A 24,549-nucleotide genomic window follows, 5' to 3' on the forward strand; every position below is an offset into this window, starting at 1 on the left:
TCTCCTGTTAACCATCCGTCAATTCAAGTGACTTACCAGCAGTTTCTCTCAATTGCTAATCTTTTTCTAAACTACATATAAAATTCTTTTTACTAGGGAGGGATGTTAGATGTTGGGATTTGATGTTGTCCTAAACTATAACTGTTGACTTGTTCATCACGTATGTTCATGTATTTTTTTCATAAATTTGAGTTTCTCGAATTCATTGTCTTACACCTTCTTTGTTCACAAATTATACCACGCGTACCGCAATTCTATGTTTGAATACTTAATATCTGCATCATACAAGATGTGCACCATTTACTTCTACTCCAATCTGATCAAGACTGGTGCAACGCATCATTGCAGTGTGTTATTTATTTTTTTTGCAAGAATTTTCAGTAAGTCCATGTAAGGCATCTATAAAGAAGTTTGAGGAGTTTCACAACTGCGGAGACGGCACCATAGTAAACTTTCTCCTTCACCAAACAAGTTCACTACACTGAGTTGATAAGTCATGGGATACCTCCCAATATCACGTCGGACCTCCTTTTTCCCGGCATACTGCAGCTACTCGACGTGGCATGGACTCCGTAAGTCGCTGGAACCTCCCTGCAGAAATATTGAGCCACACTGCCCCTACAGCCTCCAAAACTGCGAAAGCGTTGCTGGTGCAGGATGTTGTGCAAAAACTGACATCCCGAGTATGTCCCATAAACTTTTTATGGAATTCAAGTCGGGCGATCTGGGTGGACACATCATTCGTTCGAAATGTCCAGAGTATTTTTCAAATCAGTTGAGAATAGTTGTGGCCTGGTGACATGAAAACATTGTTTGGGAACATGAAATCCATGATTTGGTGCAAATAGTCTTCAGGTTACCGAACATTGCCATTTCCAGTCAATGATCAACTCATTTGGACCATGCTATGTAAACACAGTCCACACATTTATGGAGCTACTGCCATCTTGAACAGTGCACGGCTTCGAGGGGTCTGCGCCACAGTCCAGCCCTACCATCAGTTCTTACCAACTGAAATCGGAACTCATTTGAGCAGGCCACGGTTTTCCAGTCATCTAGGGTACAACCAATATGGTCACGAGCCAAGGAGACGCGCAGCAAGGGATGCCGTGCTGTTGGCAAAGGCATTGGTGTTGATAGTCTGCTGCCATACCCCATTGTCAAATTTCATAGCACTGTCCTAACGGATACGCTCGTCATACATCCCACATTGATTTCTGTGGTTATTTCGCACAGTTTTCCTTGTTTCTCCGCACTGACAGCTCTACGGAAACGCCGCTGTCCTCGGTCCTTAATTGAAGGGCATGGGCCTCTGCGTTGTCCGTCGTGAGAGATAATGTCTGGAATTTGATATTCTCGGCACTCTCTTGACATTGTGGATCGCGGAATATTGAATCCTCTAACGATTTCTGAAATGACGTCTAGCTACAACTACTACTCCATGTAGAAAACCTGTTAATTCCCGTCGCGCGGTCATAATCTCGTCGGAAACCTTTTCAGATGAATCACCTGAGTACAAATGACGGTTCCGCCAATGCACTGACCTTTTGTAACTTGCATACGCGATACTATCGCCATCTGTATACGAGATGCCTATAGCTATCCCACGACTTGTGTGGCCTCAATGTATTTTCAGGCTAGTGAGTAGTGTATGCAACAGACGAATCGAGCTTATAAGACAAGATTTTAAGTCACCTGTGGTTGTGTGATACGAGGTTAACGGTTAATGATTTAACTGAAAACCCAGTTGTGCTACTTTCGATCCCCCTCCCCCCTGTCCTCTTCCTTTCGTTGCCCTTTGTGCAATCGTTGCCGTATGCTTGCTCAATTTTATGTCAGATCACGCTAGTAATTGTTCATATCCAGTGTCTGGGCTTGTATCTCAGGGCATTAACAGGCTTCATGATCTTGTATGGACACTCAGGCAGAGTTGCAAAGGAATGGCATGCATATATATATATATATATATATATATATATATATATATATATATATATAAGTGAATAACTTTTTTAGTTTTATTTTGTTTTGATCAGTACCAGACCTTGTAACAATATGGGTAGCTTTTTTGTGCAGTCTGTACAACCTAGATATAGCTTCAGATGGATAATTATACAAATTACAGATTTTTTTAGAAAACAATTCTTGAGAACTGTGACCAACACAGGACTGCAGATATTGCTTAAGGTTACAGTAGGGCAGGAGTCCTACACGTGCGGGCGGTGCCCCAGTACTGACCAGTCTAGAGGAGACGATGAGGTGCCGGCCCTGGATGATGTTCTGCGTCTCCTCCAGCGTCTGCGTCTCCGTCCTGGTGCCCACGAAGCCCTCCTCCGGCGTCCAGGTGCCGACCCTCTTGAAGCCAGCCGCTGACAGCTCCAGCACCTCCAGCTCGAAGCCCATTCGCCGACCTCTCGCATCGAACTTAATTTCTCCAGAAATGCCTTCGTGCCGCATCTGCTCAGATAGAGTAAGACACAAGATGAACCTTTTCCAGACTACAGACAGTGACAGCGTAAGGTCAAATTTTGTACAACCTCATAAGTTTATCATAACAAACCTTATGTCAACTGATATACACTACTGGTCATTAAAATTGTTACACCAAGAAGAAATACAGATGATAAACGGGTACTCATTGGAGAAATATATTATACTAGAACTGACATGTGATTACATTTTCACGCAATTTGGGTGCATAGATCCTGAGAAAGCAGTACCTAGAACAACCACCTCTGGCCATAATAACGGCCTCGATACGCCTGGGCATTGAGTCAAACAGAGCTTGGATGGCGTGTACAGGTACAGCTGTCCATGACACCACAGTTCATCAAGAGTAGTGACTGGCGTATTGTGACGAGCCAGTTGCTCGGCCACCATTGACCAGACGTTTTCAATTGGTGAGAAATCTGGAGAATGTGATGGCCAGGGCAGCAGTCGAACATTTTCTGCATCCAGAAAGGCCCGTACAGGACCTGCAACATGCGGTCGTGCATTATTCTGCTGAAACGTAGGGTTTCGCAGGGATCGAATTAAGGGTAGAGACACGGCTCGTAACACATCTGAAATGTAACGTTCAGTGTTCAAAGTGTCGTCAATGCGAACAAGAGGCGACCGAGACGTGTAACACAAATGGCACCACATATTATCACGCCGGCTGATACACCAGTATGGCGATGACGAATACACGCTCCCAATGTGCGTTCACCACGATGTCGTCAAACACGGATGCGACCATCATGATGCTGTAAACAGAACCTGGATTCATTCGAAAAATTAGGTTTTGCCATTCGTGCACCCAGGTTCGTCGTTGAGTACACCATCGCAGGCGCTCCTGTCTGTGATGCAGCGTCAAGGGTAACCGCAGCCAGGGTCTCCGAGCTGATAGTCCATGCTGTTGGAAACGTCGTCGAACTGTTCGTGCAGGTGGTTTTTGTCTTGCAAACGTCCCCATCTGTTGACTCAGGGATCGAGATGTGGCTGCACGATTCGTTAGTCATGCGGATAAGATGGCTGTCATCTCGACTGCTAGTGATACGAGGCCGTTGGGATCCGCCACGGCGTTCCGTATTACCCTCCTGAACCCACCTATTCCACATTTTGCTAACAGTCATTGAATCTCGAACAACGCGAGCAACAATGTCGCGATACGATAAACCGCAATCGCTATAGGCTACAATCCGACGTTAATCAAAGTCGGAAACGTGATGGTACTCATTTCTCCTCCTTACACGAGGCATCACAACAACGTTTCACCAGGCAACGTCGGTCAACTGCTGTTTGTGTATGAGAAATCGGTTGGAAACTTTCCTCATGTAAGCACGTTGTAGGTGTCGCCACCGGCGCCAACCTTGTGTGAATGCTCTGAAAAGCTAATCATTTGCATATCACAGCATCTTCTTCCTGTCGGTTAAATTTCGTGTCTGTAGCAGTCATCTTCGTGGTGTAGCAATTTTAATGGCCAGTAGTGTATAAGGGGCAATGAAATAGTTTCCGTTTCAGGTCGTTGCTGCATGGTATATGCAACATAGCGCGACTCCGATGCAGGGATATAAGCAACAAAATGTAGGCAAGGGATTAGTGTGACATTCGTGTGTTTACGATGTGCGTGCGATAAATGCTGATATGTGAACTACGACGACGATAATGACAGAAGCTGAAGAAATGAGTTAAAATTTATGCCTCGGCTGGGACTTGAAACTGTGTCTTCTGCTTAGTAGGCGGATGTGCTCGCCATTACACCCACCTTGGCCGTACCTCAGTTACAGGCAGGATTTCTCCATTGCAAAGGGGGGGGTGCTATTCCAATAATGGAGAGCCTCGGCAAGATTGACGATTTAAGAAGTGCAAAATGGGTTGACAAAGTGATTTGTAGTTTGTGTTAGGGAGGGCAATGGACTAGTGTAGTCCGTGCAGATGCGTTAGCTATACTGCTACAGTAGGGTAATATCTAGCACATGTGCCTAGTTAAGCAGGAGACCCAGGTTTGACTCCTAGTGGTGGCACAACTTTTAATTCATTTCTTGAACTTCTGTCAGTGTAGGAGATAAAGTTAAGACTCATGTGTCAGAACGAAAATTTAATTCCATCATATCAATACGGCGACTTTATTAGTAAATGTGTCCAAACCGGACCGATGTCTATTATTCTTTTCTTATCTGCCGAAGGATAAATACCGGTAGACATCCATTGGAGAATGAGGAATACCTGCGTGAAATATTGCGAAAAGAGGTGTCACTGCTTGATGATAACGCACGTCCCCATATTGCAAATATTGTAATTTTGTAACACGACGTTACGCCACCCTATAGTTCTGATCTCTCCCCATGCGATTGTGATGCCTTCAGTTCCTTCAAAAAGGCCTTGAAGGGACGAGGACGTACGTCAGGCTACTTCACGCTGCAGGACACGGACATCTTCAACCTTGTGCGTCGTTGGAATGATTGCCTTAATGGTCACAGTAATTTAACCTTGTTGGCATACCGATTCTGGACCGTACGGCCTTCGAAAAGAAACTTTTTGATCGATCGTTCTAGACAGAACGACCGTGGAGCACTTGCCTTAGATATCACTCTTCGGAGGTCTGTTGTTAAATGAATCCTTATCAAAACATTTGAAGACGTGGAAAGCATAATGTGGTGCTCCCTCTATCTGTTCATAAACGATGTTAACTCAGTGAGTAGTTTCCACGTTTGCAAAGTGTGTGTAACGCCTCTGCTATGGCCGCATTTTTCAAAAGCTTTGCTAACTTAATATTGTGCACCATCGCTAAGGGAAACAATGATGGATGTAGTCGAGTCTTCTGCACAGTACACGCATATAAAAGAAGTAACGTCCTATTGGTGGCAAAACTGGGAGTCAAATTCAAACTGCAAGACTTTGTTTATTGTATTAAATATTTACCGTGTTGGTAATTATAAGTAAAAAGCTAAAGCTCCGCCTACTAGCCTGTTGGGCCATTCAGGGCCGACTGGCCGCCATGTTATCGTCATGCAAATGGCGTGGAGGGACGTGGGATTGGCACAGTGCTGTCCTGACCGTTGCCGGCATCCCAGACCTTGGGGCCGTTACTTCTCAGTTGGTATCACAAGGTTGAGCGCACCCCGTTCTTGTCCTCCCAGCAAGGAAAATCGCTAGCAATACTGGGATTTGAAAGCGAGTCCTCCGCATAGGCGCCAGACAGGAAGACTACATAGTTACGGAGATAAACATGGCTGTAAATAGGTAAGACCTCAGAAGCTGGTACCTGGTAGTCGGTCTGTGGTTCTCAATTTTGCACACACAATCGTTGGGCAGAGAACTCATTATAGCCCTGGAGCCAAGGTTGACAATATCTCACATGTTATGGTGGCGGCACATTCTGTCTGAAGTGTGGACCGTTAGGGAGTGGAGGCTTGGGTGCGGTTACGGTGGACTGACAAGAAAAACCGAAGAGTCTTTACACGCCTGGCTGCTCTTCTTGTACCAAGGTATACGCATTGCGTGAGAATTCTGTAGAAGCTGGTAACGTCTTCTGCGGATGCATCAAGATGTTGCATGAAAGTGCAATCTTGTAGGATATCTATTTAAAATCGTTTTACTATTGCGTCTTGGACTAATTTTCAGTGTTTTTGCTTGCAGTTCATGAGGCCCTTCAAGCATGGTGTTGCTTTAATATCTAGATTATTATTGTTTAAATTAAGGAAATGTGTGTCTCGTATTGTTTTCATGTTTATTCAGTATGCTGGAATGTTTAATGTACGCAGTTAAGGGATTCTGGTAGGTGACTTTTTTTTACTAACCACGTGGGTGCAGTCAGAGTCTGTCGGTTTTCTGACACGAACTGATCGATAATGTAGGCAATAAATGATACAAAACTGTTCTTTTCTATGAAACCCAGGGAAGTGGCATAGTGGTCAGTAAAGTGAACTCACTTTTGGGAGGATGACAGTTCAAATCCAGGAGTGCGAGTGATTAGTAGATCTAGTACTTAATTTAGCGCAAACATATGAAAGCCAAGTTAAATATTCTTGCTTACAAGCTATTGTTATTTTGTAAACTGTTCGTTTTCTTGTTGTTGCCCCCAATTTTAGTGTTACTAGGTCAGTGTTAATTGTTTTATTATTGTGCTGAAAAAATTGTAATTAATTTATTGTGTTGTTCTAATGCTCCTGCTTCAGAAACTATAACTAAGCCATATATTTAAATTCTGTTTGTCAGATAGTTATTTTGTTAATTGTCAAGGGAGATGTTTATGGCTTGATAAAACGCAACCACCAGCCCAAACCCGACTCCACCAAATCCTACACTACAGCTGGTAGAAGAGCATGCTTGTGTATTGTGCGGGCATGGTGCCCATAGGCTGCTAGTATTGGATTGTACACAAGAGACTGTGTCTTGCAACCCCTGTGTGGTGTTGCAGATATGGTCACTAGGGAAGCGCCAGCTTTAGTGTGGCAGTTCGAGACGGAGCTGTCTTATGAAACGACTATTTATGAGCGTGCACCTGTGAATACGGTGGCAGAGCGATCAAGGAAGCTTCTTCAGGTTATGGACGAACCAGAGTCATTGACTTTGTGACAGCAGACGGACATGAATAATCAATTAAATAGTAACTGGTTGGCCATCTTGGAGATCGATTTAGTGCTACAATTTCTCCAGCTTGAGTCACCTTCCCAAGGTCTGGTGCATAAGCGGCAAGCAAGGGAAATACATTAAGCACGTAGAATTAATTATTTGTTGGCAGTAACTGATGGGGCAATTAGGACTGTGTTGAATGAGCTACCCAAGGAAATGGCAAGGATAAAAGTCATATTTAGAGATTTGTTAGCAGCGTCTTCCTTGCAGGGTAGCTGGATGTTTTAAACTTAGTGTGAGCACATGAGGTTAAACAAGTGGATAAAACAGAGGTGTCAGAACAGAAGGGTAGTGCATGGCAAACGCAATTCGCCGTGATACCCCATTTGTTAGTAGGTAAGTTAAATAAAAAGAAATTTTCGATGGATTTAATTACCAATACAGGGAAGTGTTTCTGTAGTATGTTATTAACGACAGGAGCAAGTGTTCGCCGTGAGAGATGTGGAAGCCTTGCAGCTGATGTATCCTCATGTTGGAGGTAGACTGGCATGCAGGACTGCGAGAGCCGTAGTTGTCAGAGATACTGTAGCAACTTCCCGCCAACAGTTAAGTAAATGGATAGTTCCTGCAAGGGCAATGTAGATATTGATTGGCCTATATTACAGATGTGAACTGTGAAAAAACGAACCTTTTCAGTGATAACTGTGTTCACACAGGTGCATGCGTATTTTGTCTTCCAGCCACAGAGGTTGAGGTAGTGGTTGGTATTGTGGAAAGCTAAACATTTTGTGGTCGAAACCCTTTCCTTGTCCACATTTGCTTACTAAAATGTATAATAAATAATTTAAAAAAATTATAAAAAACATGGTTCTGCCTTGAGCAAAAGCATTTTTTGTTGTTTTACTACACATACATGTATCAGAGAAGTTTCTCCATCTTCAATAAGTTTTATTTATTATATATCGAACAGTATACAAATATTTTATGCATTATGATATTTATCAGTTTTTTTGAGATTATAGTATTTCCATGACAGAAATATTGAAATGAAAAATAGATATGTACCTTATTATTACATATATTTTCTTACGCAATGTATCACATTTTTAGGCCTAATATGATTTTATAGATTTTTTTCTCTCTATGCACTGCTATCGTTATACGACCTTTCTTTGTAAAGAAAGATTCGCTATTTTACTCCGTTACTAGCGTTTTTGGATTACGGTACTATTTTTCGAAAAATGTATTGAAATGTCTGCTGATTGTGTTTAGGCTTCATGAAATGTTGATCGGGGAGGGGGAGCAAACTATATATATAAATGTGCTTATTTACCTTCAACACCTTAAACCCTCCTTAGAAGCACGAAAACGCGAGATCTACAGAAAGTAAGCTCACACATTTACGTACATAGCCTTCTCCCCCCCTCTAATAAACATTACGTAAAGCCTAAACACAATCAGCAAACATTTCAACAGATTTTTTGAAAAATAGTACTGTAACTTTCAAAAAAAAGGTAGTCAAAGATAAAATAGCGAATTTTTGTTTACAAAGCAAGATAATATAGTGACAGTAGTGCATAGAAAGGAAAGAAACCGATAAAATCATATTAGGCGCAAAAAGTGATAAATTACGTTTCAAAAAATTGTTAAACATTTATTAATTGGAGAAGACATACTGGAATGCAATAATTGCTGCTGTGCTACAAATACCACACAGACTTGTAGACACGAGTATGTAATAATAAGATATATATGTATTCTTCATATTAATATTTCTGCCAATACTTATAGTAGTGTAAATACTATAATCACAAAAAACAGATAAACATCGTAATGCAGAAAAATTTGTGTACTGTTCAACTGAAGATGAAAAAACTTCTCTGAAACATGTGCTTGATCAAGGTAGAAACACATTTCCTTATTACATATCATGGAAAACATTAAACCAGCTGATAGTTCGTGTGTGGTGGTCACAGCCCCTTTGTACCTCCAAAGATTCAGAAGAACATTTATGCTGTCGTAGGCATGGATGCCTTTTCAAGGTTCTGCTGGTTGTTTCTTAATAGACTAGGGATCGCACAGTGTGACGTACGCCGGTTGAGGAGGGTTTCAGGTATCTCTGGTCCTTGCCGCGTGTCTTCAGAGTCTTCGAGGAGTTTGTTTGTGTATTAGGAATCAGGCATTTCTACTACCACGCCGTGTTACCCAAACCTATCGCTCACAGAGAGACTGAACCTTGATTTGAAGACTGTCTTGTTGCTTATCATCATTTTGACCACACAATTTGGGGTATTTAATGAATGTCTTTAAAGCAGGCAGGCACGAAACACTGAAACAGAAACCGGCAGCTTTAATATTTGCATTTAGAACTGATTCCTCATTGGCTAACATGTGATCAGTTTAGGATTTATTAGCCTAGTAAGATGTTACCTAAGATGTGTTGTAGGTCCTGAGAAAATATACTGGTGGACCATGAACTATTGGCTCGCAGCACCCAAATTCGTTAGAATGGGGGACCAGGTGGATGTCAGGAGTTTTGGTACTCTTGAGTAGTGGAAATGAAGCTGAGAAAGCTCCTGCCACACTTTAAGGGACCTGTTGAATCTATTCGCTTTATGACCACGATGTTCATATTAATTAAGGATGTTTCTGTGACAAGGGAATGCATGATGGACATTCCACAACTTATGACAACAAGTTTTGTTGTGACATGTGCGACCTTGTCACAGTGTTGCCAACTGTATTGTTTATTGTGTGAGGGGCATTCAGTAAGTAGCGATACACAATTTTTCGGGTAATTTCGGTTGAAAAAATGAGAGATTTGTTGCGGAATAGTCCAACTCCAGTCCGTGCCGTTTCATGAAGTTCTAAAAGTTGGCGGCGCCAACCGTAGGATCTAAAATGGCGTTTGTAACGGAGGCAAGTTCCAAGTAGGAAGCTGTCGTTGTGTTTCTTTTCGTGGAGAACTAGAGCGTCGCAGATATTCATAGGCGTTTGCAGGATGTGTACGAATATCTGACAGCGAACAAAAGCACAGTGAGTCGTTTGGCGAAGCGTCTGTCATTATCGCACGAAAAGGTCGCACAAACCTGCCCAGTCTCCTGCGTGCCGGTCTGTCGCACACAGCTGTGACCCTGCAATGTTGGAACGTATGGACACTGTCGTTAGACGTGATCGACAGATCGTAATCAAACACCCCGCTGCACAGCTGGACGTCACTGTTGGCAGTGCTGACACCTTAGTCCATCAATTGGGAAGTTCAAAGGTATGTGCCCACTGGATTTCTCGTTGCCTAACAGAAGACCGCAAACAACAACGAAGGACCATCTGTGCGGAATTGCTTGTGAGTTACGAGACCGACCTAGGTTTCGTCGCGGATAACCACGCCTTCTTCGGAACACGCTAAAACTACAAACTGCCTAAAGAGGCATGATCCAACATTAATACAGAACTCCCAAAAGGGCAAAAGACTCGCATAAAATGTAAAATAAACGGTAGGTGTGTACCATATCAATAGCTGTACTCAACTCAAACGTCAGAAGCGTGCTTCCACACTCCAGCCAACGTTCGGTGGGCAGCGGGCTCTCAGGTAAACTGAGGTGGCGCCGGCAGCTAGGCTGTAAGAATGTCGGAAAGGAACGCGCATGGGCAAATTGAGAAATCGTCTTCTTTCATGTGATTGGCATGGAATGTGTTACGAAAGTGATCCGATGACCGGGTCAAAGGCGCAGGAAGTTAATGCGTGTGTATGTATAATGTCCTAGCTCGAGAACGATTTTATAGAACTACAGAACGTGGATAGGCTGAAAATATATATGTGGGATAGCAGATTCCACGGATGGTCAAAACGCATGCACGCAGGACAGACAAAATAACACCAGCTAGATCCGTGCTGAAAATATGGGGGATGAATAACGGTCATCGGATCACTTCCGTAACACATTCTATGCCAATCACTTGGAGGAAGACGATTTCTCAATTTGCCCATGCGCGTTCCTTTCCGACATTCTCACGGCATAGCTGCCGGCGCCACCTCAGTTTATCTGAGAGCCCGCGACCCACCGAACGTTGGCTGGAGTGAGGAAGCACGCTTCTGATGTTTGAGATAAGTACAGCTATTGACATGGTACACACTACGGTTTATTTTACATTTTATGCTAGTCTTTTGCCCTTTTGGGAGTTCTGTACTAATGTTGGACCATGCCTCTTTAGGCAGTTTGTAGTTTTAGTGTGTTCCGAAGAAGGTGTGGTTATCCGCGCCGAAACCTAGGACAACATCCGGTTTCTATTTGCAATCGAGGCGGATTATTTATAATCATTAACTTCTTCATGATTGCTGACGCGCTGCAATGTCAAAAGTTCTCAAGTTACGAGACTGTTCGTGATAATGTTTTGTCAAACATCGTCGCAGCCGGTGAAACATGGATTCATCGCTTCAAACCGGAAACAATACTGCACTTCATGGACCGACGCTACACCACCTCTCTTCGGAACAGAAAGTTCAAAGCTACACCCCCAGCAGGTAATGTCATGGCGATGGTCTTTGGTATTCTGAAGGGGTTATTTTGTTTCATGTCCTCCCTCATGACGCAACTATAAACTCGGAAGCGTACTGTGCTACCGCTCAGAAAACTGAAGAAACGACGTCACTATGTTTGTCGCCATGAAAATGCAAACGAACTTCCCCTTCTCCATGACAGCACAAGGCTTCAAACAACTCTGCACTCTCGGGCGGAGCCCATAAAACCTCACTCATCTACGCTACAGCCCGGATCTCACACCTTCCAGCTTCCATATTTTTAATCCAATGAACGCTGCACTCCGCGGGAGGCCGTACGTGGTTGATGTGGAGGTTACTCATGCAGCAATATGTTGGTTCCAACGTCGACCATTGAGTGGTAACATGCAAGCACAGCAGCCTTTCCAGTGAAGAGGCTTAAAATCGTGGTACTGAATTGAGATTGTGTAGCCAAAAGAATGGGGAATAATATGCTGTATTGAAATCCTGGAAAAAAAACCGACGTGCTTTCAGAAAAAATGTGTTGCTTTACTTATTTAATGCCCCTCGTATTTCAGTATGTTGGTGGCTCCTTCAACCAGCTGGAGGAGGAGGAGGAGGCAAGAGATTCGGTGTGGGGAAGATTGTGCTGTGTCAAGTGGCACGTTTGTTTCACCTGCTGTCGGGGAGATTCTGATGGCTTTTCGCGGTGGAGGGGTGCCAGTAGAGGGAGGGATACCCGTGCGCCACGCTGGAAACCATGTGGCGTGGCGCAGCGCAGCACGCGTTTTTGTAACTTCACAGGTTTAAATGGGACCGTGCAAATCGCGACGTGACGCGATTCAAACTCGAAACGCGCATGTGCCATGTCGCGCGGAGTTGTGGTTGTGGCACAGTTTCTAGCGCCGCGCGTCGCGCGTGCCTCGCTAGCACCTTGGGACATTTGAGGCGGGCAGCGGAAAAGTAGCCTGGCCATATGCTCACATCGGCACGGCGCATACAAGCAGTGATAGTATTGCCCATACGATAAATATTGCCTTACTGTATACTAAATTTTATTGCCTTTGTGTAGTGTTTCATTTTCGCCATTTAAACGCTCCAGCATTTTTCGTTATTACATTATACTTTTCTGTTATTTGTATCGTTATAGTTTTGCTTTGTTTTGTTTTCTTCTGTCAAGAAAAATGCATACTTCATTAGCTGGTCAGCCATTGGCAGCTGGAATTCTGTCATATGCCTCCGCAATGTTTTCAGATCGCAAGAAGGGACAGAGGGTAGAGAATAAGGAAGCAAGGAATATTATAAAATAATGTGATTAAGAAGCAAGGCAGGAACGTAAAACAAAGTTATCTTCTCGCTGCCTAGTGTGCTGGCGTATCTGTACGATCTGTCACAAAAATTTGGAAAGGGATAATCTCCACAGGTGTGACCTCTTTGTGCTCCTGATAAAAAGCATCCAAGATCTGAAGTATAGAAGTCTCACTGTGATTACTTGGATATGGATGTAATAATGTAATACGACACACTGTACTACATGCATGTGAATATCATATTTCCACTGCAAGCTAGAAACAGTCGAAAAGCTGTCACAAATAATGTTTTAATTGGTGCGTCGTGATGACAAAAAGCTTTTCAATTGTTGCATGCACATTATCGGCATTAATAAACTAATTATACAACAGGCTACACAAATGAAGAAAATGGTCGGTATTATTAACAAATTAGGAATATCCTAAAAGAGTATCATGATTAGATATATTTAATTTGTTGAAATGTACTGCTGACAAAGGATCTACTTTCATGACAATGTTTTTCGAACTCCAACTCACAAGGTACACATGGCTAGCTTGTGCATTCCTGTCGCACGCATTATCCTCCGCTGCTGACAATACACTGACCATTGTGTTGCGCGACAGACCAATTGTTTATTTTTCTCAATAAGAACTATTTTATTCGCGAACACACAGTGTCAGTTTGGCAAGCCGTAGGTGAGTAACCAGTATCTGGCATGTGCCTGTCATTCCACCTGAAAGAACGCTCTTCATTGTTTTAATACTGCTCAGATCAAGAGAAGGAATAAAATCCTTTGGTAAGTTTCCATTCCAGTCGCTCAGTGTTAAAAATACGATGGGTTACGGGGATTTCACCAAAATTCCAAAAGAATTGCCAATCTATTTTTGTGCGAGTTGTTAACCTTTTCTCATTCGAAGAAGCATCACCATTTATTAGTAACGGCCGCATTTCTCTCTAGGTGACAGTGTAATTTGCCAAACTCATCTCACAGCAGCCATTGCGACAGAATTCCGAAACAGAGTGCCTCATTAAACAAGTAATTGGCAATCACAGAGCTCAATAGCTTACGAAAAACCTCGTAGTATCGGTTTGCAGTAACATAGAAGAAGAAATTTCATGTTTATTTTCATACTAGGAAGCTCTTGTTTCGCTAGCTGTCGATAACCCTTAAAAAATTACAGTCACTGGAGTGAAATAAATAGAAAGGGAAGTATAAGTACTGATATATCGCCATAGATAAGAAAGTTCCGTGTGTTTAAGAATTGGCAAAACACTCTCCTCCTTGTGTGCAATCATTCGCCAAACTTTCGTTTCGATGTCGCGATCGGTTTAGGAGATATGAGAGATGTTGCGAGTATTTCATTCTCGCGGGCGTGAGATCGGAAGTGAGCGCGCTACATAGGATCCATTTTCTCGAGATCGGAGGCAGATCGAGACCTCCTTCCAAGTCTAAACAAAAATTCAACATGTTACCTAAATTTCATACGCAGCAACATATGGTGTAATACGCACCAAACGCAAAATCATAGCGACCCCTAATTTAGGTTGCAAACTTCTTGCGTTTTGCATAGTGTCTTACTAAAATGTTTGCATCACAATAAGATTGGCCATTAGCGAGATGATGGGCATTCCGCCACGATATCGTTACGCGCCCAGGAGAGACGCTGCAGGCGATGTACTGTTAGCTGACATATAACGCTACAAATAAGGCAAAAATCAAATATTTTTAGTAAATAGTTTCTGTAAAATTGTTTGAGAAAGATAACAGATTGCGCGCGCTTCGGTTCTGTCAGCGCAGAGTGTCGCCAGACGGCGCATGCGAAATTTGGTGTACGCGTCGCAAGATGCGCTGCACCCGCGCGACTCGTGCGGAACGTGCTTGTCACGCTGTAGTGTCGTGTCACGTCTCACGTGCTATACGCGTCTCAATTTGCTCCTAGCCTAGCAAAGGCACTCGCGTCGGTTGCCGGGTGCCATGGGCCATTAACGCCAAATTTCGCCGCACTCTTCTAATGGATACGTTCATCGTACGTCTAACATTGGTTTCAGTGGTTATTTCACCCAATGTCGTTTGTCTGTTAGCACTGACAACTATGTGTAAAGACTGCTACTCTCGTTCGTTAAATGAAGGCCGTCGGCCCCTGTGTTGTCAGTGGTGAGAGGTAATGCATGAAATCTGGTACTCTCGCCACGCTCTCGGAGTGGTGAATTCCCAAAATTTCCGAAATGGAACCATCTCATGACTTTTGTCACTTTAGTATACAACCTACTGGCAGATGCATACAACCTCACTGACATCACTTACATCAGCGGCAGAGGTTTAACATGACAGCTTAGTACCAGTTATATACCACTGAACTGTGCACTTTGAAGCAGTGACTACTATTTCGTCGAGATGGCTTACTTTGCCATGAATATAATGGACTGGGAATGTGGGTTTCAGCCATGTGGGGCGGCCAACATGTGATAAAGCCGTCCTTCTCGTGTCAGTGTTGACGCCTCGGCACTCACGTCTTTGATGAACTCGCGGACACTGACGCCGCGGTCCCAGACGGCGGTGTCGTCCGAGCAATTAAGCGGCTGCTCCTGCACCCAGTTCATGGTGCTCGTCTTGAACAGTGCCTCCGCCAGCACACGCACCCCGTCGTACATCAGCGCCGTCTCCGTCTGAAACGAGACCAACCGGAAACAGCTTTGGCGTAGTTCCGAGTTTTGCTGTACCTAAAGAAACACTCAGGTGAAGGTAAGTGTGCTATATTCAGAGTGATTCAGAGCAGTGGTGTTCATTATTTCAGAAATTAACATTGCGAAATAACTTTTTGATTTTTGTGTAAACAGACGCCTTACAGTGGGTAGACCATCAGGAAGGGAAATTAGGGATTAACGTCCCATCGACATCGAGGTCATTAGAGAAGGAGCAAAAGCTCTGATTCCTTTAGGATGGGGAAAGAAATCGGCCGTGCCCTTTCAAAGGAACCATTCTGTCATTTGTCTGGTGCGATCTAGGGAAATCACGGAAAACGTAAATCGGGATCCCCGGACGCGGATTTGAACTGTCGTCCTCCCGAATGCGAATCCAATGTGCTAGCCTGTGCGCCACATGGATCGGTGACCGTCGGAGAGCGAGGTACGCTTGTAGTTGAGACAGTCTAATATACATTGACGGAAAAAATTGCAACAACAACAAATACACTCCTGGAAATGGAAAAAAGAACACATTGACACCGGTGTGTCAGACCCACCATACTTGCTCCGGACACTGCGAGAGGGCTGTACAAGCAATGATCACACGCACGGCACAGCGGACACACCAGGAACCGCGGTGTTAGCCGTCGAATGGCGCTAGCTGCGCAGCATTTGTGCACCGCCGCCGTCAGTGTCAGCCAGTTTGCCGTGGCATACAGAGCTCCATCGCAGTCTTTAACACTGGTAGCATGCCGCGACAGCGTGGACGTGAACCGTATGTGCAGTTGACGGACTTTGAGCGAGGGCGTATAGTGGGCATGCGGGAGGCCGGGTGGACGTACCGCCGAATTGCTCAACACGCGGGGCGTGAGGTCTCCACAGTACATCGATGTTGTCGCCAGTGGTCGGCGGAAGGTGCACGTGCCCGTCGACCTGGGACCGGACCGCAGCGACGTACGGATGCACGCCAAGACCGTAGGATCCTACGCAGTGCCGTAGGGGACCGCACCGCCACTTCCCAGCAAATTAGGGACACTGTTGCTCCTGGGGTATCGGCGAGGACCATTCGCAACCGTCTCCATGAAGCTGGGCTACGGTCCCGCACACCGTTAGGCCGTCTTCCGCTCACGCCCCAACATCGTGCAGCCCGCCTCCAGTGGTGTCGCGACAGGCGTGAATGGAGGGACGAATGGAGACGTGTCGTCTTCAGCGATGAGAGTCGCTTCTGCCTTGGTGCCAATGATGGTCGTATGTGTGTTTGGCGCCGTGAAGGTGAGCGCCACAATCAGGACTGCATACGACCGAGGCACACAGGGCCAACACCCGGCATCATGGTGTGGGGAGCGATCTCCTACACTGGCCGTACACCACTGGTGATCGTCGAGGGGACACTGAATAGTGCACGGTACATCCAAACCGTCATCGAACCCATCGTTCTACCATTCCTAGACCGGCAAGGGAACTTGCTGTTCCAACAGGACAATGCACGTCCGCATGTATCCCGTGCCACCCAACGTGCTCTAGAAGGTGTAAGTCAACTACTCTGGCCAGCAAGATCTCCGGATCTGTTCTGCAACTGAGGCGCCAGGTGGAAATGGCATGGCAAGCCGTTCCACAGGACTACATCCAGCATCTCTACGATCGTCTCCATGGGAGAATAGCAGCCTGCATTGCTGCGAAAGGTGGATATACACTGTACTAGTGCCGACATTGTGCATGCTCTGTTGCCTGTGTCTATGTGCCTGTGGTTCTGTCAGTGTCATCATGTGATGTATCTGACCCGAGGAATGTGTCAATAAAGTTTCCCCTTCCTGGGACAATGAATTCACGGTGTTCTTATTTCAATTTCCAGGAGTGTAGTTAATGTTGTAGTTGTGGTCTTCAGTCCAGAGACTGGTTTGACGCAGCTCTCCATGCTACTCTATCCTGTGCAAGCTTCTTCATCTCCCAGTACCTACTGCAGCCTACATCCTTCTGAATCTGCTTAGTGTACTCATCTCTTGGTCTCCCTCTACGATTTTTACCCTCAATGCTGCCCTACAATACTAAATTGGTGATCCTTTGATGCCTCAGAATATGCCCTACCAACCGATCCCTTCTCCTAGTCAAGTTGTGCCACAAATTTCTCTTCTCTCCAATTCTATGCAGTACCTCCTCATTAGTTATGTGATCTACCCATCTAATCTTCAGCATTCTTCTGTAGCACCACATTTCGAAAGCTTCTATTCTCTTCTTGTCTAAACTATTTGTCTTCCACGTTTCACTTCCATACATGGCTACAGTCCATACAAATACTTTCAGAAACGACTTCCTGACACTTAAATCTATATTCGATGTTAACAAATTTCTCTTCTTCAGAAACGCTTTCCTTGCTATTGCCAGTCTACATTTTATATCCTCTCTACTTCGACCATCATCAGTTATTTTGCTCCCCACATAGCAAAACTCATTTACTACTTTAAGCGTCTCATTTGTTAATCTAATTCCCGCAGCATCACCCGATTTAATTCGGCTACATTCCATGATCCTCGTTTTGCTTTTGTTGATGTTCATCTTATATCCTCCTTTTAAGGCACTGTCCATTCCGTTCAGCTGCTCTTCCAAGTCCTTTACTGTCTCTGACAGAATTACAATGTCATCGGCAAACCTCAAAGTTTTCATTTCTTCTCCATGGATTTTAATTCCCACTCCGGAGTTTTCTTTTGTTTCGTTTACTGCTTGCTCAATATACAGATCGAATAACATCGGGGAGAGGCTACAACCCTGTCTCACTCGCTTCCCAACCACTGCTTCCCTATCATGCCCCTCGACTCTTATAACTGCCATCTGGTTTCTGTACAAATTGTAAATAGCCTTTCGCTCCCTGTATTTTACCCCTGCCACCTTCAGGATTTGAAAGAGAGTATTCCAGTTAACATTGTCAAAAGCTTTCTCTAAGTCTACAAATGCTAGAAACGTAGGTTTGCCTTTCCTTAACCTATCTTGTAAGATAAGTCGTAGGGTCAGTATTGCCTCACGTGTTCCAACATTTCTACGGAATCCAAACTGATCTTCCCCGAGGTCGGCATAGTTAATATAGAGTAATGAAATTTCGGGAATACATCTGTCTGGATAACATTTTTAAGTGATTAACATTGGAAGATCACAGGTTAATGTAAAAACGAGCCCTTACAAATGTGATATGCTGGTACATTAATAACCGTGTAACCGTCAGAATGTTGACTGCAAGTATGCAAACGTGTATGTATTGTGTAGTACAGATGCCAGATGTCAGTTTGTGGGATGGAGTTCCATGCCTGTTGCGCTTGGTCAGTGAATACAAGGACATTCATGGATGACGCTGAAGTTTTCGCCCTATGACATACCATATGTGCTCGATTGGAGACAGATCTGGTGATCGAGCAGGCCAAGGCAACATGTCGACACTCTGTAGAGCAAGTTGGGTTACAACAGCGGCATGTAGAGGAGCGTTATCCTACTAGAAAACACCCCTTAGAATGCCGTTCAACCGGTCTGGGTGGCCAAGCGGTTCTAGGCGGCACAGCCTGGAACTGCGCGACCGCTACGGTCGCAGGTTCGAATCTTGCCTCGGGCATGGATGTGTGTGATGTCGTTAGGTTAGTTAGGTTTAAGTAGTTCTAAGTTCTAGTGGACTGATGACCTCAGATGTTAAGGCCCATAGTGCTCAGACCCATTTGAACCATATTTAATGCCGTTCATGAATGGCAGCACAACAGTTAGAATCACCAGATTTACGTGCAAATTTACAGTTAGGATGCGTGAGATAATCACAAGAGTGCTCCTGGTGTCATACGAAATCCCACTCCAGACCTTTAATCCAAATGTAGGTCTGATGTGTCTAGCACGGAGACAGGTTGGTTGCAGGCCCTCAACTGGCCTCCTTCTAACCACCACACGCCCATTATTAGCACAGAGGCAGAACCAGCTTTCATCACAAAACAGAACAGACCACCACCCTGCCTTCCAGTGTGCTCACGCTTGACACGACTGAAGTTGCAGGTGGTGGTGTTTTCGAATTAGTGGAATGTACGATACAGGGCGTCCGGCTCTGAGCTATCCTTGCAGCAACCGATTTGTAACAGTTCATTGTGTGACGCGGTGCCAACTCCTGCTCAAATTGCCGCTGCAGACGCAGTACGAGCCGCGCGGAGTGGCCGCGGGGTTTGAGGTGACATGTCTCGGATTGCGCGGTCCCTCCCGCAGGAGGTTCGAGTCCTCCCTCGGGCATGGGCGTGTGTGTTGTTCTTAGCATAAGTTAGTTTAAGTTACTTTAAACTAGTGTGTAAGTAAAGGGACCGCTGGCCTCTACAGTTTGGTCCCATAAGAATTCACGCGGTACCATCCGCCAGAGCCATACTCCCAACAGGATGGTCTTCCGTATCGGTAGCGCCACCTGACCGTCCGGAGTCCTGTCTTCTTGCGACCGTACAATCTCGTGAGCACCGCTGCCAGCAGTCATATACAGTGGTCACATTCCTGCCACGTCCTTCTGCAGTATCGCAGAAGAAACATGTAGCTTCTCGTAGCCCTATTACGCGACCTCGTTCAAACTCGGTGAGGTGTTGATAATGGTGTGTCTGTCACCTCGAAGGCGTCCTTGACTAATATCAACTCATCACGTCCAATTGCAAAGGTAACTACCGCTCACGATCGCTACAGCGTGTATTTAAACCAAATCTGATTTGTGTCCTTCTGCGACTGGAATAGACTTTATCTTTCAGATGTAAAAATACGACACCAATTTTCGTTTATGTCGCACAGCTCCTTCTTGGTGTTGTGATTTTTTCCCGTCAGTGTATAAAAATGAATATTTGTTGGTCTTCTATGCGTTTCTATATGATTCATGTGATTACAACGCCTCTTTGGTGAGTTACTATGTGCGCGCCCGCGAAGGTTTCTGTGAAGGTGAAAACCACCTATCATCCTTAGGGACGGGGTTGAAACTGTGGTGACTGAGAACCTTAACCCCTGAATGTCTGAAGCAATTTCAGTCAAGTTTTGTACACACATCAAATAAAGTTTAGCATCACCCCGGTTCTCAGAACTCCTGAAGATATTTGTTGACTGTGGATGTTGTATCACAGACACAGTCCATCTAACTGTTCAGAGATGTCACTAAACCCACCCACAGATGCAAACAACCATATATGAGCAGCGCCTAATAGAGGGAGGGGGTCCGACAGCCGATCAGTTCCAGTCATTCCACAAGGGAGGAGGTACACGGCTCGTCTTGTCTGTAGTTCAACCATGCCTAGACGGTCAATACCGCGGTTAGATCGCGTCCGCATTGTTACTTTGTGCCAGGAAGGGCTCTCAGCAAGGGAAGTGTCCAGGCGCCCCAGAGTGAACCAATGCGATGTTGTTCCGGCGTGGAGGAGATACAGAAAGACAGGAACTGTCGATGACATGCCTGCTCAGGCTGCCCAAGGGCTACTACTGCAGTGAATGACCGCTACCTACGAATTACGGCTTGGAGGAACCCTGACAGCAACGCCACCATGTTCAGTAATGATTTACGTGCAGCCACAGGACGTCGTGTTACGACTCAAACTGTGTGCAATAGGCTGCATGATACGCAACTTCACTTCCGACGTCCATGGCGAGATCCATCTTTGCAACCACGACACCATGCAGCGCGGTAGAGGTAGGCCTGTGAGGTAACAGGCGAGACCCTAGACAACGAAACTAGCCAAAGCTCTGAGTAGGAGGGTACATAGTTGAGGGCCACCACTCATCACCTTCTTCTGTTTTGAAAGCCCGCAGGCCCAACAACATGCCGAATGGACCGCTCATGATTGGCATAACGTTCTCTTCACCAATGAGTGTTGCTTATGACATCAACTACACAATCGTCGGATACGTCATGCTGAACGCCTTAGACTCGCTGCTGTCCATCGAGTGCAGCAAGTTGGAGGTTTCCTGCTGTTTTGGGGTGGCATTATGTGGGACCGACGTACGTTGTTAGTGGTCATGAAGGGCGCCTAACGGCTGTACGGTACCTGAATGACATCCTCCGACTGCAACCATATCGACAGCATATTGGCAAGGCATTCGTCTTCTTGGACGACACTTCGCGCCTACATTGCCCACATCTTTTGAATGACTTCCTTCAGGATAACGACATCGCTCGACTAGAGTGGCCAGCATGTTCTCCAGACATGAACCCTATCGAACATGCCTGGTACAGACGGAAAAGGCTGTTTATGGTCGACGTGACCCACCAACCACTCTGAAGTATCTACACCGAATCGCCATTGAGGAGTAGGACAATGTGGACCAACAGTGCTTTGATGAACTTGTGGATAGTATGCGACGAAGAGTACAGGCATGCATCAGTGCAAGAGGACTTGCTACTGGGTATTAGAGGTACCGGTGTGTACAGCAATCTGGACCACCACCTCTGAAGGTCTCACTGTATGGTGGTACAACATGTTAATGTGTGGTCTCCATGAGAAATATAGAGGGCGGAAATGATGTTAATGTTGATCTCTATTCCAGTTTTCTGTACAGGTTCCGGTACCCTCGGGACCGAAGTGATGCAAACCTTTTTTTGATGTGTGTATATACATGGCTTATTATTTGTTCAACTATTTGTGTAAAAATGTTGTGAGGGTAAAATACTTCAATCATGTCTAAGGGTGGAGGCTCGGGTGGAAATGCGTGACATGTAAAAATGTTAGACGACGTCTGATATTACTGTCAAGTCCATAGTTTTGTGGGTTGTTATTGACAGTGGCAATGATTTTTCAGTGCTAATGTTTTGGGGAACTGAGAGGGGGAGGGGGGAGTGTAAAGACAGATGTAGCATCTATAGAAAAAAAGCCAAGCCTTGTGAGGAAATAGTAACGGATAGATTGCGGATAACCACAAGGCCGGTAATGACGTGGCGCCAGGCGCCAGTCTATCGTGAGGTTATACATAAGCTGTAAACAAGGTCATTACAGTGCACCGTTAACGGACATAGCTCCAGCTGAACTTGACACTCGGTACGTATGACTAGGCAGAGAACGTGGGAAGGTGGAAGGAGAATGGCAGTGTTTGGGAGAGACGCTTACACTGATGAACCAAACATTATGACCACCTGCTTAATAGCTTGTTTGTTTGTTTTTGGAACAAAATACGTGGCTGATTCTGCGTATCACGACAGTTTGTTAGTAAGTTTGTGGAAGTATGTGGCATTGGATGTCTATGCACATACCTCGCTGCTGAAAGACGACATTGCCGTCGGGGAAGACATCAAACGTGGAGGGATGCAAATAGTTCGCAGCTGTCAGCGTGTTTTCGATTACTACCAAAGGTCCCATGTAAGCGCCGGAGAATGGCTCTCACAGCATAATACTGGTCCCACCAGCCTGTGTCCGTGGCGCGCTGCACGTTTCGAGCCACCGGTCCCCTAGATGACGGCGTTTGTGGAGACGACCAGCGATCTAGTGTAGCAAATATGTGATTCATCCGAAGAGCCGAAGCGCTCTTTCGGGAGAGATGCCACGGATCACTATTTATCCTACTTTACAGAGAAGACAAGACTCCGAACCCCAAGTTCAGTGAAGAGTCGTGAACGTCCAACTACCTGGTGGTAGTTTCGCTGCTTTACCTATTTCAGTACTACGTGAACACTCAACCAGCTTTCCCGTTACCAGATAGTCGTTCACAGGCTTTGCGTAATAATCTACTCTTTGTCAAAATCACTTATCTCAATGGATTTCCCCATTTGCAGCCCATATCTTTGCTACAGTGATCCTCTGTCCGTGTCTGCTTCGCTTACATACTTTTGCTATCGCGTCACGTGCCCGCAACACCACAGCATACTGTTGTGTCACGAGACATCTTTTCCCATTCACAGGGCAGAATTTCATTGAAATCTGTTTTATTTCGGCATTATCTCCGTCTAACTTATACGTCTAGTGAGGAAATTTGATAATATTTTTATTTTGTCTGTCTCAGTTGCCTGAATATACAATTTGTGCTGCAGTAACTGAGACAGACAAAGTAAAAAAGTACCAAATTTGTTCAATACTATAGAACTGCGGACCTACCATCCAGAAGCAGCATGAATGGAATCAGCATATATGTCTTTTACCTTCCACACACAGTCTATCGATTATATCTGGATTTTATCTTGGCCACTTCAGAATGTTTAGCTGTTTCTTTCTAAGATATTCTTGCTCATACACTGTACGATACTTGGGATCCTTGTTGCTTTGAAAGACCTAGTTTTGTGGCATATGTTTTTTAGCAAATGGTAGCATTGGTTTGTCCAAAATGTCCTTATCATCAGACTTTTCATTATACCCTCTGTGCACTCTGAAGGACCCATACCTTTGGCGGAGAAGCATTATCATACCATAATTTTTTCTCCTCCACGCATCATGGTTAGAATCCAGTTTCATGGACTGCATCTGCACGTGAAGAATGTAGAACACAATGAATCCCATCGGAAGACATAAAATTAAATTTACTTTTGTTGCTCCATAACGCACTGGGCCAATGATTTACTGTTCACTTCCAATATTTTAAAGTAAAGGCAACTCTCTTCTTCCATTTTGCTGCACAGACGAAGGGTTTCTCGCAAGGACGGTGGCCTGACAGGCCATGATCGCGAAGTCGACGTTTTACTGTGGAAACATCAACTTATACGTCACAACTTTTGTTTGGATCGTCAGTTATTTATCGCGCTATCTTACAAGAGTGTGCTACAGAGTAATAATTCTATCTACATTGATCGTGTTTGGCCTTGTTGTGGTATGTTGCTAATATGACCATGGATTCTATAAATTTTGTTCCAAAAAGACACCAGCTGTCTAGGCACTCCAAAAGTACGACCATCATCAGCCCGTGTTTTATCTTGTTTCAAAGCATGCAACTTCCTCCTTCACATGTGTGGACTATTCTTTAAGCTTCGGTGGTGACTTAATTTTGTATTACTGACTTTGGATTTGTCTGGAAAGAATAATGATCCAGAATTAGGGAAAGGAGCCTTTAAAATGTTACGTCAA

At 44.8% G+C, this 24,549-nt stretch overlaps 1 protein-coding gene across 1 annotated transcript in view; it reads right to left on the reverse strand.

Moving 5' to 3' along the window:
- LOC126457432 (glutamate receptor ionotropic, kainate 2-like) overlaps nt 1-24,549 on the reverse strand; it is a 261,933-nt gene that overhangs the window by 110,521 nt on the left and 126,863 nt on the right. Inside the window, exons 8-9 of the mRNA XM_050093703.1 lie at nt 15,359-15,514; nt 2,239-2,457 (exon numbers count right to left, since the gene is read on the reverse strand). Of these exons, the coding sequence (XP_049949660.1) occupies nt 2,239-2,457; nt 15,359-15,514 (375 nt within the window). The remainder of the gene's footprint in view (nt 1-2,238; nt 2,458-15,358; nt 15,515-24,549) is intronic.

This window comes from Schistocerca serialis, chromosome 2 (genome assembly GCF_023864345.2).
Source record: "Schistocerca serialis cubense isolate TAMUIC-IGC-003099 chromosome 2, iqSchSeri2.2, whole genome shotgun sequence".
Classification (NCBI taxonomy): Eukaryota; Metazoa; Arthropoda; class Insecta; order Orthoptera; family Acrididae; genus Schistocerca; species Schistocerca serialis.